We start from the raw sequence: 14,397 nt of genomic DNA on the forward strand, positions 1-14,397 counted from the left end.
GTTCTGCTGTTTTCTCTCTGCCAGTATCACATTCTGTATAGGGTATTTTGGAATTATATGCTATCTTTTGAGCCAGTGAATGGACAATAAGCATGGGGGAGGCAGCATGGAATTAGCAGCCATTTTCATTGAAGTTGTATCTTTCAACCATAGTAATTTCCTCAGCTAATTCAAAGAGTTTGGTTATCTTTGATTCTACAGGTTTTTTTTTTTTAGGAATTCATAGCCATATCAGTACTAGGTAGTTTAGTTTATCCCCATGAATGATTGAAGATATCCTCCCAATGTTTCCATACAGAAAGGCACCTCAAGGTTACCTGGAGACACATTTAGGGCACAACCAATTGTCTTCTACTTCTGGGGGTGGAAAAGAGCAGGCAGGCAATAAGAGAGGAATCAATGTCATTTTCAGGCACCCAGGTCTGTCCAGCATGGAACTCCAAAGGAGCTGAACCAAGGACATCATTAGGAGACAGGAGAAGATGGACAAGTCATGGTGAATAGAATTAAATTTTATTTGATTGTAAGATATTCACTTTTCCCTGTCCTAAACTGCTGACCAAAATCTATATAATATGTGGATTTGGTTGCAATGTCAAGTCCTTCCTACCTTGTTGATTTGTAGACTTTTCTACCCTTACCAAAATCCTGGGCAGATGGAAATGGGAGCTATACCAAGGACTAACTGGGAAAGAAAATATAAGTTGAAAGAAGGAAAGTCACATTTATAAGTCAGTATCTTGAGGAAGTCAAACAATCTTGTAGCCTTGGTCCTTTATGGTTATAGAATATTGTCCATCAGGATTTTATTCCTATAAAGAAAGTGAGACAAGCTTAGTGACTTGGCCTGGGATCAAAGAGACTATTTCATACTGTCTCCCCAAGGAATGACAAGTGGCAGTCAATAAATAAGAAAAATAATTTTTATGAAAATTACTCCATGAATGATAAACAGGGCAAAATGAGACCCACCCAGACAAGAAAGTAAGGTGGAATAAGATATCCTACTTGTAGTAGGAGAAATATCTCCCCAAGTACCCTGCTATGTGAGATGGGCTAGTTGTCCAGAAGACCCTACTACCCCAATGAGGTTAGTCTAGTTTTTCCTTAAAAGTTGCTAAAACAGTTCTCAAAACTTGATTAGCTCAGAGGACTTCAAGACTTGAGCTATATTGCTTCCTGGTAGAAAAAGCTACTCAGGTTTCTCTGAGGCCCTAGGTTTCTGATCAGTCAATCACTGGCATGATCAGTGCCAGGAAATGGCTCGGCTAAATCAATAAATATATTTTTCTCTGCTCTGAGTGCCTACCCCTCCCCCCAATATCTAGGTTAGCGTTTTTTAAAGAAAATTGCTTAATGGTCTACAAGTATTTCATTTTTTTTCTAGCCTTGAATTTGAAGTATCAACTGGCCTAAGCTAGGCTTAGTCTATTTATATTACTCAATTTTTCTTATTTCAACATAATACAAAAATTCTAAATATCCCTTCTTAGATCAAGATTGTGTAATCAGATTTAACTGAATTATTCAGATCTAATAACTTCTCTCTTTACTTCAAACTTTCGTTTGAATAACATGGATAATCAAGAAAAACTGTATTACCCCCCACTGGTCCCCATGAATGATTGAAGATATCCTCCCAATGTTTCCATACAGAAAGGCACCTCAAGGTTACCTGGAGACACATTTAGGGCACAACCAATTGTCTTCTACTTCTGGGGGTGGAAAAGAGCAGGTAGGCAATAATAAGAGAGGAATCAACATGTCATTTTCAGGCACCCAGGTCTGTCCAGCATGGAACTCCAAAGGAGCTGAACCAAGGACATCATTAGGAAAAGTTTCACCATGTACTACACACCATCTTGGTAAATCTGGGGAAAAAAAAGAGGAGGGAAATGAAGAGAGACTTAGAAAGTATAAAGAATATAATGATAATCCAGATCTTTATATACACATTATCAAGTGATCAATAAGAATTTGTCAGGTATTTTTATTTATATTTATAATTTGTTAATGCACTGTGATCTCCTTTCTTAAAGTCATAGGATAACAATTCAAATTTTAATAGCACTTCTAGATTTACAAATTGCACTCTTCAGGGCAACCTGCAAGTTGTGTGATACAAGTATTACCACTCCCATTTTACAGATAAGAAGACTGAGACCAAGAAAGGTTTTTTTTTTTCAAGGATTTAATATTTTATTTTCCCACCATCACATGCAAAAAGAATTTTTAACACTGGTTTTTGAGTTCTAAATTCTCTCCCCTTCACCCCCTTATTGAGAAGGCAAGCAATTTGATATAGGCTATACATGTGCAGTCATACAAAATGTATTTCCACATTAGTCATGTTGTAAAAGAAAATACAGACTAAAAGACTGGCCAACCAACCAAACAACTACAAAATAAATAAATAACAATAAAAAAGAAACCAAGAAAGATAAATAAAGCAAAGAAAAAAGTATGCTTCAGTCTGCATATAGACTCCATCAGTTTTTTCTCTGGAGATGGATAGTATTTTTCTTCATAAGTCCTTCAGAATTGTTGTGAATCATTATATTGCTGAGAATAGCTAAATCATTCACAGTTGATCATTGTACAATATTGCTGTTACTGTGTACAATGTTCTCCTGGTTCTGCTCATTTAATTATGTATCAGTTCATGTAAGTCTTTCCAGGTTTTTTCTGAGCATCCTACTCATCATACCATCATATGGTATGCCATCATAATTATACACCACGATTTGTTCAGTCATTCCCCAATTGATAGAATCTCCTTAATTTTCAATTCTTTACCACCAGAAAAGAGCTGCTATAAATATTTTTTGTACATATAGGTGCTTTTTGCTTAACTCTTTTGAGAAACAGACCAAATTATGGTATTGCTAGGTCAAATGGTATGCATGGTTTCCTAGTCCTTTGGGCATAATTCCAAATTGATCTACAGAATGGTTGAATCAGTATACAACTTACCCACAGTGTATTAGTGTCCCAATTTTGCCATGTCTACTCCAACATTTTTTATTTTTCTTTTTTGCCTGATTAGACAGATCGATAGGTGTGGAGTGGTAGCTCAGAGTTGTTTAATTTGCGTTTTTCTAATGGATAGTGATTTAGAGCATTTTTTCACGATTGTAAAGAGCTTTGATTACCTTGTCTGAAAACACCTGTTCATATCTTTTGACCATTTTTCAGTTGAAGAATGGCTTATTTTTATAAATTTGACTCAGTTCTCTAAATATTTGAGAAATGAGGTCTTTATCAGAGAAACTTGCTCCAAAATTTTATTTACAGTTATGGTCACTATTTCCCTCCATTCTATTTCCCCTTCTGTTTATCCTAGTTTTTCTCTTCATTCATCCTGTCCATGTTCAAAAGTATTTTGATACTGTCTTTTACCTACCCCTATCTGCCCTCACTTTTATCACTTCTCCCTTGTCTTATTTCCTTTCCCTTCCACATGGTGTAAGATATATTTCTATACCAAACTGAATGTATGTTATTCCCTCTTTGAGCCAATTCCAATGAGAGTAATGTTTTCTACCCCACTCCCCCATCAACAATCTTTCCCTCCATGGTGAAAACTCTTTTGAATGAAATAATTTACTCATTCTACCTCTCCCTTTCCCCTTATCCCAGTGCATTCCTCTTTCTCGCTGCTTAATTTTATTTTTTTAGATAATCATCCAATCATATTCAACTCACATCCATGACTTCTGTCTAAGTATACTCCTTCTAACTTCTCTAATAATGAGTTTTTAGGAGTTAAAAGTATCATTTTCCCATGTAGGAATTTAAATAATTTAACTTTATTGAAATCCTATGATTTATCTTTCCTGTTTATCTTTTTATGCTTTTCTTGAGTTTTGTATATGAAAGTTAAAATTTCTATGCAGTTCTGGTCTTTTCATAGAGAATGCTTGAAAGTCCTGTATTTCACTGAGTATCCATTTTTTTACTTGAAGGATTTTATTCAGTTTTGTTGGGCAGGTGATTCTTGTTTGTAATCCTGGTTCCTTTGCTTTCCAGAATATCACATTCCAAGCCTTCAATACATTTAATGTAGAAAATGCTAAATCTTGTGTTAGTCTGACTGTGGCTCCATGATATTTGATTGCTTTTTTTCAAACTCTGGCTATAATGTTCCTGGCAGTTTTCATTCTGGGATTTCTTTCAGGAGATGATTCTTTCAATTTCTATTTTACCTTCTGTTTCTAGATTATCAAGGCAGTTTTCCTTGGTAATTTCTTGAAAGATAATGTCTAGGCTCTTTTGTCCACCATGGCTTCCATGAAATCCAGTAATTTTTAAATCATCTCTCCTGGATCTTTTGTCCATGTCAGTTCATTTTCCAATGAGAAATTTCACATTTTGTTCTATTTTTCATTTTTTTGATTTTTGTTTTATTGTTTCTTGATGTCTCATAAAGTCATTAGCTTCCATTTGTCATTTCTAATTTTTAAGGAATTATTTTCTTCAGTGAGCTTTTGCATTTGGCCAATTCTACTTTTTAAGGAATTTTTCAGTGAAGTTTTGTCTCTTTTTCCCTTTAGCCAATTCTGTTTTCCAAGACATTTTTCTCCTCATTGGCTTTTTGGGCCTCTTTTATCATTTGGCCTATTCTTTTTTTTAGGTGTTTTTTTCTTCAGTATTTTTTTGTGCCTCCTTTACCAAACTGTTGATTCTTTTTTCATTTTTTTCTTGCATCACTCATTTCTTTTCCAAATTGTTCCTCTGCCTCCCTTACCTGATTTTTAAAGCCCTTTTTGAATTCTTCCATGGCCTGAGCCCAATTCGTATAATTTTTTCCAGAGGCTTTGGATATAGTAACTTTATCTTCTTCTGATTGTGTGTTTTGATCTTCCTTGTCACTATGGTAACTTTCTTTGGTCAGAATTTTTTCTTGTTGTTTGCTCATTTTCCCAGCCTTTTAACTCTATGCTAAAGTGGGGCTCTGCTTCCAAAGTGGAAGGTACATTTTCCCAAGCCTCAAGGGTTTTTGTGCAGTTATTTTCAGAGATAGCTCTAGGGACCTACAAGTTTTCAGTTCTTCAAAGGTGATAGATCTAAGGATAGGTTTTTACTACTCCCCTGGCCTGTGCTCTGGTCTGAGTGACCAAAACCACTGTTTTCTGCCCTGGAACTATAATGAGGGTTCCTCCTCCATGGTGGTCCTCAGCTCTGGTGTGCTAGTGACTACCACCCAGGACTGCAACCCAAATCTGAGTATGGGCAAAGCAACAAAGTCCTGCCTCCCAGGGTCATCCAAAGAAACCTTTGTAATCTCCTTCTTATCAATTGTTTGACCCCCTTACTGTCTGTAGACTGAGAGCTATAGCAGTAGATATGGCTCCGGCTGATTCACTCCCAAGGCCTGCTCTTGGTTTGCTGGGATACAATTTGTACTGGTGTGGCCTGCACTGGACCAAGCTCTATTCTCACCCTGATGCCATGGATGTTTCTTGCTGACCATTCTAGGTTGTCAGGAGCTCAAAAATTGTTTCACTGTGTCCTTTTGTGGGTTCTGCTGTTCCAGAATTTGTTTTGAGGCAATATTTTAAAGGTATTTTGATGGGAATTTGGGAGGGCTCAGGCAAGCCCCTGTCCTTTTTCTACTGGCTTGGCTCCTCCTACCTACCTCTTCTCCTCAACTAGAAGTTTTAAGTGACTTGTCATTCAATTGTTATGTAGCTTCTTGGTTTCAGAGCTCAGATTTTAACTCAGGTCTCCTGACTCTAAGGAAATTTCTCTATTTACTTCTACAAAACACTTTGAAGTTAGTTAATATAGCCCCAATATATAAGGCCTGAAAGTATACAGGCACAGTCCTGAACTGGAGGAAGAGTTAAGTGGAGAGAGAAAAAGGAAGGGAAAGGGAGAGAATCAAACAATCTGCATCATCTGCACTGGTGATAATTATTGTGCTTAAGTGAGGGACAATCCTCTATATCAAACATAGCCTTAATTTATATTTTCCTGATTTCACAAGTGCTTTTTGTTAATGTACAAATTCCTCTATGGGTCATAATGCAATTCCTGGGTGTCCTTGTGGTCACATCCCCTCCCCCCAAAGTTACAAGGCTAAGGAAATTGCAGTCCCTCCTTATACTTGTTCTCCCCAGGGCTAATGAGGCTAATAATCTCAGTTAGGGGTGGTTGGGCTTACCTGACTGCTTGGACCTAGGAGACTCAGAAGATGTGGGCATGGGCCACACGGCCTTGGACTTCACTGTTGCCATGAGTCTGCTCCATGCTGCCATGCTGGCTGTCTGGACAAGAGAGGTCTTTGTTGCTTCTCTTTTCTTTTTCTTATTTGTCTGTTTCTCTGCTGCTTTAGCCACCAGACTTTCACATGGAAAATCTTCAGTTGAAGTTTCTGTTTTGATTTTTATCCCCTGGGCCTTTTCTTCTATGCTGGGAGTGTCCTATAAATTGAGTTCATGGTTATTGTTGGGAAGACAAATACCCAGGGATACTAGAGTTTCAGTCCCACTTCAATACTCCCCCTTCCACTCAACACTTTCCTATATGGAAGAGTCACAAGGGGCAATGGATTTCATGGCCTTTGAGAAGTGCAAAGGACCTTAGAGAAGGGAAGTTGAGGCCCAGCTTGCTCAAGGGCACACTGCTAGTTAATGGCAAAGGTAGGATAATAACCTCAAACTTTTGATGCCCATTCACTTTGTGGTTTGCATTCTAGGTGTGAAACAGGTATAAAAATAAGGAGGTGATGACAGAGTAAAAGAAGCAATCTGTGTCCTCAGAGACAAGACTGTCTTGATCAGCCTTTTTCAGGAGTTAAGGGGAAATATAAGATGGTGACGTCAGGGTAGTAGATTTAGAGCTGGGAGAGACATTAGAGATCATCTAGTTCAATCCTTTTATTTTACAGATGAGGAAACAGGCCCGGAGAGGTGAGGTGATTTCACCCAAATCCCACAGGCAACAAGTAGTAGAGAGGAGACTTGAACATGGGTCCTTGGATGCCAAGGCCAATCTTGGCATCTTTTTTATAGCTTACTCACTTGCTCAGAAGGTGACACATGTTCCAAAAGTCTGTTGTATAAAATGTGCTTCTGAAGGAGGGGAAGAGAAATAAAGCAGATCAGTTGATAAAGGGACAGCAAGAACCAGGGTCCTTCCCTCCCTGCTGCTCCTAGTAAAATAACCTCACAGGAGCTGACCATTAGACTGTGAGTTCCTTGGGCGCAATGTCTCTTTTCTACCTTTAAACAATTTTTATTTACAGAGCATAGCACAGTGCCTGACTCACAGTACGTGCTTAATAAAATACTTGTTACCTGACTTTCAGGACTGACTCACCCGGCCATTTTTACTGATACTGAGTCTCTGGCACCAAGCCTGCAGATTATTTCGGGATAAAGTATGTAGAGGAGGTAGAGGGGTGGGCATAGGAGGAGCTTCATCATTCTGAGAAGATTTCTGAGGTGTTGAAGCAACTGTATTTGGAAAATATGCAACTGAAATTGAGAGAAAAATGAAAAATAGGGTTACTTCAAGACCACCAAGCTGCTTCTCACATCCTTGCTCCGTCCCAGCTCAGAGAAAGAACCCACAAACTATTACTTTGTCTTTAGAGTGAACCATGAAGGAGGGTAGAATCGGAGAAAATGTTGAAGACTTACCAGCTTCCTTGAGACTTCCTGATTCTTGCAGGGTAAATCCTTGGGGTGTTGATTTCATCCTGGCCTGAGCATCTGCCACCAGCTTGGCCCATGCTGCCATCACAGCGGTCCCATTTTCTCTCTGTTGAACATCTATTGCCAGCATGGTCCCATGTACCATTCTGCCTTCCTTTGTTTTGTCTATATTATTGATTGGGATCTCTTCTTCTACTTCCTCAGAAAAGTTCTAAAAAAAGAGGTACTAATCCTGGAGATATTAGTTCATAAGACCCTCTGCTAGAGCATATCACCCTGGCCCCCACCCTCAAGACATATGCAAAATGTTTTGCAAAATTTAAGGGTGCCCTACAAACATCAGCTAACAGGACTATGAATATCCTGGAGAGCATTGATATGGAGGGAAAATAACAATGACATAGAAATGAATGAGAGATTGAAGGTTCTAAGTATAGGGCCACCTTCTAATTTTGGAATGGTTTTACCCCTAGACTGAGCCTCCTAGGGATAACATCTCTCTCAATTAGGATATTTCTAGTCCTTTAAATGATTTATAAAGCACAAAATTTAGAACCAGAGGGCCCTTTAAAAATAATCTGGTCCAAGATCTAATTTTATAGATAATGAAATAGAGGTGTAGAGAGCTTGAATGACTTCTCATATCCTGTCAGTAACATATTCAAAACTAGAGCCCACACCCTCCTGACTTCTAGTTAGTTAAGTGCAATTTCAACTACCTGATGCTTACTCTAAGTGCCAATCTACCCAGGACACATGTTCTTCTCTGGCTTGGCAATCAGTCTTTCTAGGTCTGAAAGAATCTAGGTAAAGTTCCTGGGGTTTAGTTCCTCTAGGAAGAGTGTGACAAAAACAGAAAGATATGACCCCAGGAGTTCTAAGTTTGACCACAGACTCCAACACTTACCTGGATTCCCAGGCTTGCTATTTTACTTCTCTGGTTATTAGTTTCTTCATTTGTAAAATGACACCTTCAACAAGATTTCTTTTCAACTCCACAATCCTCTGAGCCCAGGATCCTGGGCAGTTAGTTTTTGTACTTCTGTTTGCTTTTGCTTATTTGTACCATGAAATAATTTTGAATTACCTGTAGCACAAAGTTGGGATAAGGAGAGCACTTGGCAAAACTCAGTGCTATAAAACACAGATTATCTAAATGAGCTCCAAGAAAAAAGACAATATAAGCACACCACCCTCTTTTCTATTTCCTCCCACACCTCAGTGTCTTTGGCAATTTCTTATAAAGACATTTTCATACCTCCATTCCCAAAGGGAACCTCCTCTCCCTTTAATAAGGAACCTTATTTTTGGCCTCCTCACTAACAAAGTGAAATCCTGACTAGAGTAAAAAGAACCAGTGGGACCCAATTCTTCAGGGGACAGAAGCAAGTGGAGTGGAGAACTCCCTCCTGCAGTGAGAAGGTTCAAGGGCACCTTAGTAAACCGGAAACAGACAGGATGGGTGAATAACTCCATTAGAATATTGAATTTCCTTCCCTCCTCCCAGCTCCCCCCCTCCCCTCAGTTAATCTCAAAACAGATAATTCTAGACTCTGTTTGGGTGGTACCTGGAAAAGATTTCTTTTTTCTTTTTTTCCATTTAAACTAAAGTGGCTTCAATTTGTATCCCAAAGTTTTTCACCAGTAACTTTCCTCCTTCCAAGACGATCTGCCTTCTATTTTCCCAGCACTTTTCTTAAAAGCATTTAACTTCAATCTACCTTTCCAGACCCTCCCCATCCACCCAAATCAATTCAAATGCATATTGACAGAGGTTTGTGAGCTTCTGCTTAAGTGATAACAATTGATTGCTTTGCTCCTCCCTCTCCTCCAGAGAAAAATCTGAGACCAGTTACCAATAGTTAAGTTTCATTTTTAGGTTTTAGGTGGTCATTGTGGGAAGTGGGGAGAAAAGTTGCTGCTGGAGAAACAGCTACAGAGAGTGAATAGCAGAGACTTGGGATCCATAGAATTAACTGTGACTGAAGAGATTTTTTAGGCTCAGAGAGTAATTGAGAGGGGTGAAAATAATGTCTTGACTACAATCTTCCTAATTGGCTGTGGGGGTAGAGTGACTATCCCTTTCATTTGCAGTTAAAAGCCATCCTTTTCTTCTGTGCATACCTCTTCCTCCCCCATTATCCCCCTCCTTTACCTTGAAGCTCTCTCATTCCTTCATTGTTTTGGCTCCTTTGTCATCCTGGGAATGCTTTACATCTGAAGTCCTGAGAAGTTTTCCACAACAATTCCATCTTTTAGAATGTAAGCTCCTTGTTGGTAGGTGTTATTTCATTTTTTATGTTTTTATCCCCAATGTTTATCCAATTTGGCACATAGTAAATATTTGTTGATTATGTGTCTACTATGTGCATGGCACATGGGGCTTGGGGTTATAGTCAATAGCGCTTACATATTATGTGCCACACTGTGTAGTGCTAGAAAGAGTTCTTGTCCTCAAAGAGCTTACAATCTAAGAAGAGAGCAAATGCATAAAGTAAGCTGAATTGCAGGGGTGGGTGGAGGCAAGGAAGGTACTTGGAAAGGGGGCATGATGGAAAAGTTAAAAAAAAAAAAAGAAAATGCATCCAGATCTGGGTGGGAAATAAGATATTTGTCTTGTGTTGTTGTTCAGTCATGAACAACTCTTTGTGAACCTGTGGACCATAACACACCAAAACTGTTTGTGGGGCAAAAATCCTGCAGTGGTTTGTCCTTTCCTTCTCCAGTACCTTAAGGCAAAATGATTTGCCCAGGGTCACATAGCTAGCAAGTGTCTGAAGCTAAATTTGAACTCAGGTCTTCCTGATTCCATATCCAGCATACTATTCACTGAACCTCCTAGCTGCTCCTCTGTCCTATACCGCCTTCTTAAAAGGAGGTAGAATTCATGACTTTGCCCTGCAGAGAGGCTAAGTGTACTGATTACATGTGAATATCAAGACTGATTGGATCTTGCAGGATGATGAGATTACCCAATGATAGTAATGGGGGAGAAGTCACAGAAGTCCAAAATGAGGCTTATAAAATGAAATAAAACACTGTCCCTGCCTTCAATGAGTTTGCACTTTAGGAGAAAGGGAAAAAAAAAAGAATTTTAGGTAGTTTCCATTTAAATAAATTTTTTAAAAATCTGGCATGAAGAATAGAGGGCTAGCTTTGGAAGCCAGGAAGTCCTGAGCTCAAATCCTGCCTCATCCACATAATTGTAACCACAGGGCAAGTCATGTAACCTCTCAATGCCCTCAAACAACCCTTAACATTTGCAATTTTTTTTCAATTAAAAAGCATGTTTTTCTTCTCCTAAAGAAAAACAAAACCTTGTAACAAATATGCATAGCAAAGTAAAAAAGGTCCCATAATAACCACGTCAAAAATTATGTCTCATTCTTCATATTTAGTTCATTATCTTTCTGCCAGGAGGTGGTTAAGATTCCAAATTATAAAATTTCCATACTAGGAATTCCCTACTTTCACGAAATCATACAACAGACTGTATACTAAGATCTGGCAGGGACCTTTGACATCATGAAGTCTACCGCTCTCCCATTTTTACAGATGAGAAAAATCAGGCACAGCAATGTCAAGTGACTAAGGCAGAATCACAGAGCTAGAAAGTATATAAAACAGGATTCAAATCCAGGTCTTCCTGACTGGACATCAAGTGCTTTGTTCTCTCTACTGCCCACACTGACTCATTCTAGATCTAGATTTAAAAACAAAAAAAAACATTTTTATAGCTCTTCAAGAATCCTTTATATAATGTTATTTGAGAATAGCTACAACTCTGTGGTGTAGTAGGTTCCCCCCCCCCTTTTTTCTTTCCCCCACAATATTTTTCCTTTTCTCAGATGAGGAAATCGAAGGACAGAGATTAAGTGACTAGTCGATGGTGCTGAAGTTTCTTAGTGCAAGAGGCAGCAGTTCAACACCAAATCTAAAACTATCCATTGATACCTCACTACCAAGTACTAACCAAGCTTGGTATTTCTTAGCTCCCATAACAAAATAGCAGGTCCATTAGGGTGTTATGATCTTTGTCCACTCATAGTTCACTGCTAGCTGCCATAACATTACGGAATTGTGGGGCACTGGTGAGCTATCTAGTAAGCTTACAACTGTGGGATAGGGCTAAACTTATAATCAGTCTATCAACAAATATTTATTAAGTGCTTACTATGTTCCAAGCACTATGTTAAGTGTTAGTGATAGAAAAAGAGGGAAAAGATAGTCTCTATCCTCAAGGAGCTTCTAATGGAAGGGACAGCATGAAAACAAATATATACAAAGAAAATTATGAAAAGATAAATAGGAAATAATTAAGAGAGGGGAGGTACTTGAATTAAGAGGAGTTGGTGAATGTTTACAGTGAAAGATGTGATTTTAGTTGGGATTTAAGTAAAACTGGATAAGTCAGTACTTGGAGTTGTGGAGAGAGAATGTTCCAGGAATGGGGGACAACCAGAGAAAATGCCCAGACATAAGAGATGGAATGTTTTATTTATGGAACAGCCAGCAGGTCAGTATCACTGGATGGAAGAATATGTGGCAGGGAAGGAGATGTAAAAGGACTGGAAAAGTAAGAGGGGCCTAGATTAATGAAGGGCTTTGAATGCTGGAATATGAAGTGATAGGGAACCACTGGAGTTTGATGAGTTGGGGATAGGGATCGATATGGTCAGACCTGCACTTTAGGAAAATCACTTTGTTGGTCTAATGGACGATGGATTGGAGGGAAGAGAGACTTAAGGAAAGCATACCCACCAGCAGTTTGTTTCAATAGTTCAGACGTGAAGTGATGAGAGCCTTTACCAAAGTTGTGGCAGAGTCAGAGGAAAGAAGGGGGTAATTTTGAGAAGTTTCAAAGGTGAAAATCTGGAGAGACCTGGTTTCAAATATACCCTCTGATTTTGTAGCTGTGTGATGCTGGGTAAATCAATTCTGTTTCCTCATGTATAAAATGGAGATGAGAGGTGGCATAGTAGATAGAGGGCTGATCTTAGAGAGAAGGAGATAAAAATTAAAATACTGCCTCAGACACTAGCTGTGTGACCTTGAACAAGTCACTTAAACTGTGCAAGCCTCAGTTTCCTTATATGTAAAATGGAGAGGATAATAATAACACTTATCTCTGAGGGTTGTTGTTATGATCAAATGAGACAATATTTAAAAAGTGATTTGCAAACCTTAAAGCTCTATAGAAATACTATATATGAAATATTATATAGAAATACTATATAATATATGCAAAGCGCTTTTCTTAAAGTGCTATATAAATTTCAGTCTGTATAAATCTAGTCTTAAAGGTAACTAGATTGGGATGGCTAGGTAGCACAGTGAATAGAGCACTGGCTCTGGAGTCAGGAGGACCTGAGTTCAAATGTGAACTCAGACACTTGACACAAAAACTAGCCATTTGACCTTGGGTAAGTCACTTAACCCCAACTGCCCTCCAGAAAGCAAAAAAAAAAAAAGTAACTAGACCACTTTAGATCTAAAATGTTCCCAGGGTGACTGGGCTAGAACAAAAATGGCCCAAGTAACCCTACTAAGTAGGGATGTTGATACTTTACTACTAACTACATTAAACAAATCCTTTTACTCCCCAGCCCTGGTTCTCAGTTTCCTCATCTGTAAAAAGGAGGGGATCGGGCTCCATGAATTCTAACATCCCTTTTAATTCTAAATCTATGATTCTATGATTCTCCCCTTTAAATTTAGAAGAATCAGGGGCAGCTAGGTGGCTCAGTGAGTAAAATGCTGGCCCTGGAGTCAGGAGAACCTGAGTTTGGATCTGGCCTCAGACACTTAACACAAAAAAACTAGCCATGTAACCTTGGGCAAGTTACTTAACCCCAATTGCCCTCCAAAAGACAAAAAAAAATTTAGAGGGATCAAAGAGGATTGGTGATTTCTCCAGTCTTGACTACCTTTCACAAAGTATACTGGGAAGAAGCCTGAATGATGCTAGGCCTTTTTAAAGTACATTGCTTGATTACTAGCAATAAATTCACTTTTATGTATAGATATAGAGTGATTTGATGTCAGCATGATTTGACTTGGGTTACTGGGAATTCAAACCCCTTAATGCTCTAGGTACTCAAAGACCTGCCTTGAGAGAGGACATTTCCTTACCAGGGAGTTCTCTACACAGAAAAAAATCATAGGTTTGGACAAACAAATCAATGAATGAAAAAATATATAAATGAATTAAAAAATAAATAATAGACTTTGGAAGCAAAATAAGACATTTTTGGATATGGGTAATATAAGAGTGTGCTTTCTGACTGTATATTTATTACAAGGATTGGATTTCCCCCCCTTTCCTTTGTTCTTAATGGGAGCGGGGAAAGTAATGGAAAATAAATGCCTATATATGGGAAAATAAAAAGATTTACAAAGCAAATGCCTTGAAAAGTAGAGGTTATTACATAAGTATTATTGCCCTCATTTTACATGGTTATCACAATGTCATAGCTGGGATTTATTGAATCTCCCAGGGTAACTTTGTGGCATAATGGTTACAGCTCTGGGCCTGGAGTCAGCAAAATTTGAGCTCAAGTCCATCCTGAGATACTTAACTAGTGTGACCTTGGGCGAAGTATTTAACTTGTTTGACTCAGTTTTCTCAATTATAAACAGGGATAATAATAGCACCTACTTTTCAGGGTTGTTGTGAGGATAAAATGATAATATTTGTAAAGCACTGAGCACAGGACCCGACACATAGTAGGTATTC

At 38.5% G+C, this 14,397-nt stretch overlaps 1 protein-coding gene across 1 annotated transcript; it reads right to left on the minus strand.

The window, feature by feature from the left end:
• Positions 1 to 235: 235 nt before the first annotated feature.
• On the minus strand, positions 236 to 13,289 carry DPPA4 (developmental pluripotency associated 4). The gene is made up of 8 exons (XM_069070017.1): positions 13,269 to 13,289; positions 8,557 to 8,598; positions 7,647 to 7,860; positions 7,324 to 7,481; positions 7,026 to 7,076; positions 6,167 to 6,425; positions 1,676 to 1,871; positions 236 to 812 (listed from the first exon to the last, which is right to left on the minus strand). Exons 1-8 carry the CDS (start codon positions 13,287 to 13,289, stop codon positions 782 to 784), a joined length of 972 nt encoding a protein of 323 aa, XP_068926118.1. The 3' UTR covers positions 236 to 781.
• Positions 13,290 to 14,397: the final 1,108 nt, after the last annotated feature.

The sequence above is a fragment of the Petaurus breviceps genome, unplaced genomic scaffold (genome assembly GCF_028583685.1).
Source record: "Petaurus breviceps papuanus isolate PSGF00001 unplaced genomic scaffold, PetGlider_PUasm1.0 90792, whole genome shotgun sequence".
Classification (NCBI taxonomy): domain Eukaryota; kingdom Metazoa; phylum Chordata; class Mammalia; order Diprotodontia; family Petauridae; genus Petaurus; species Petaurus breviceps.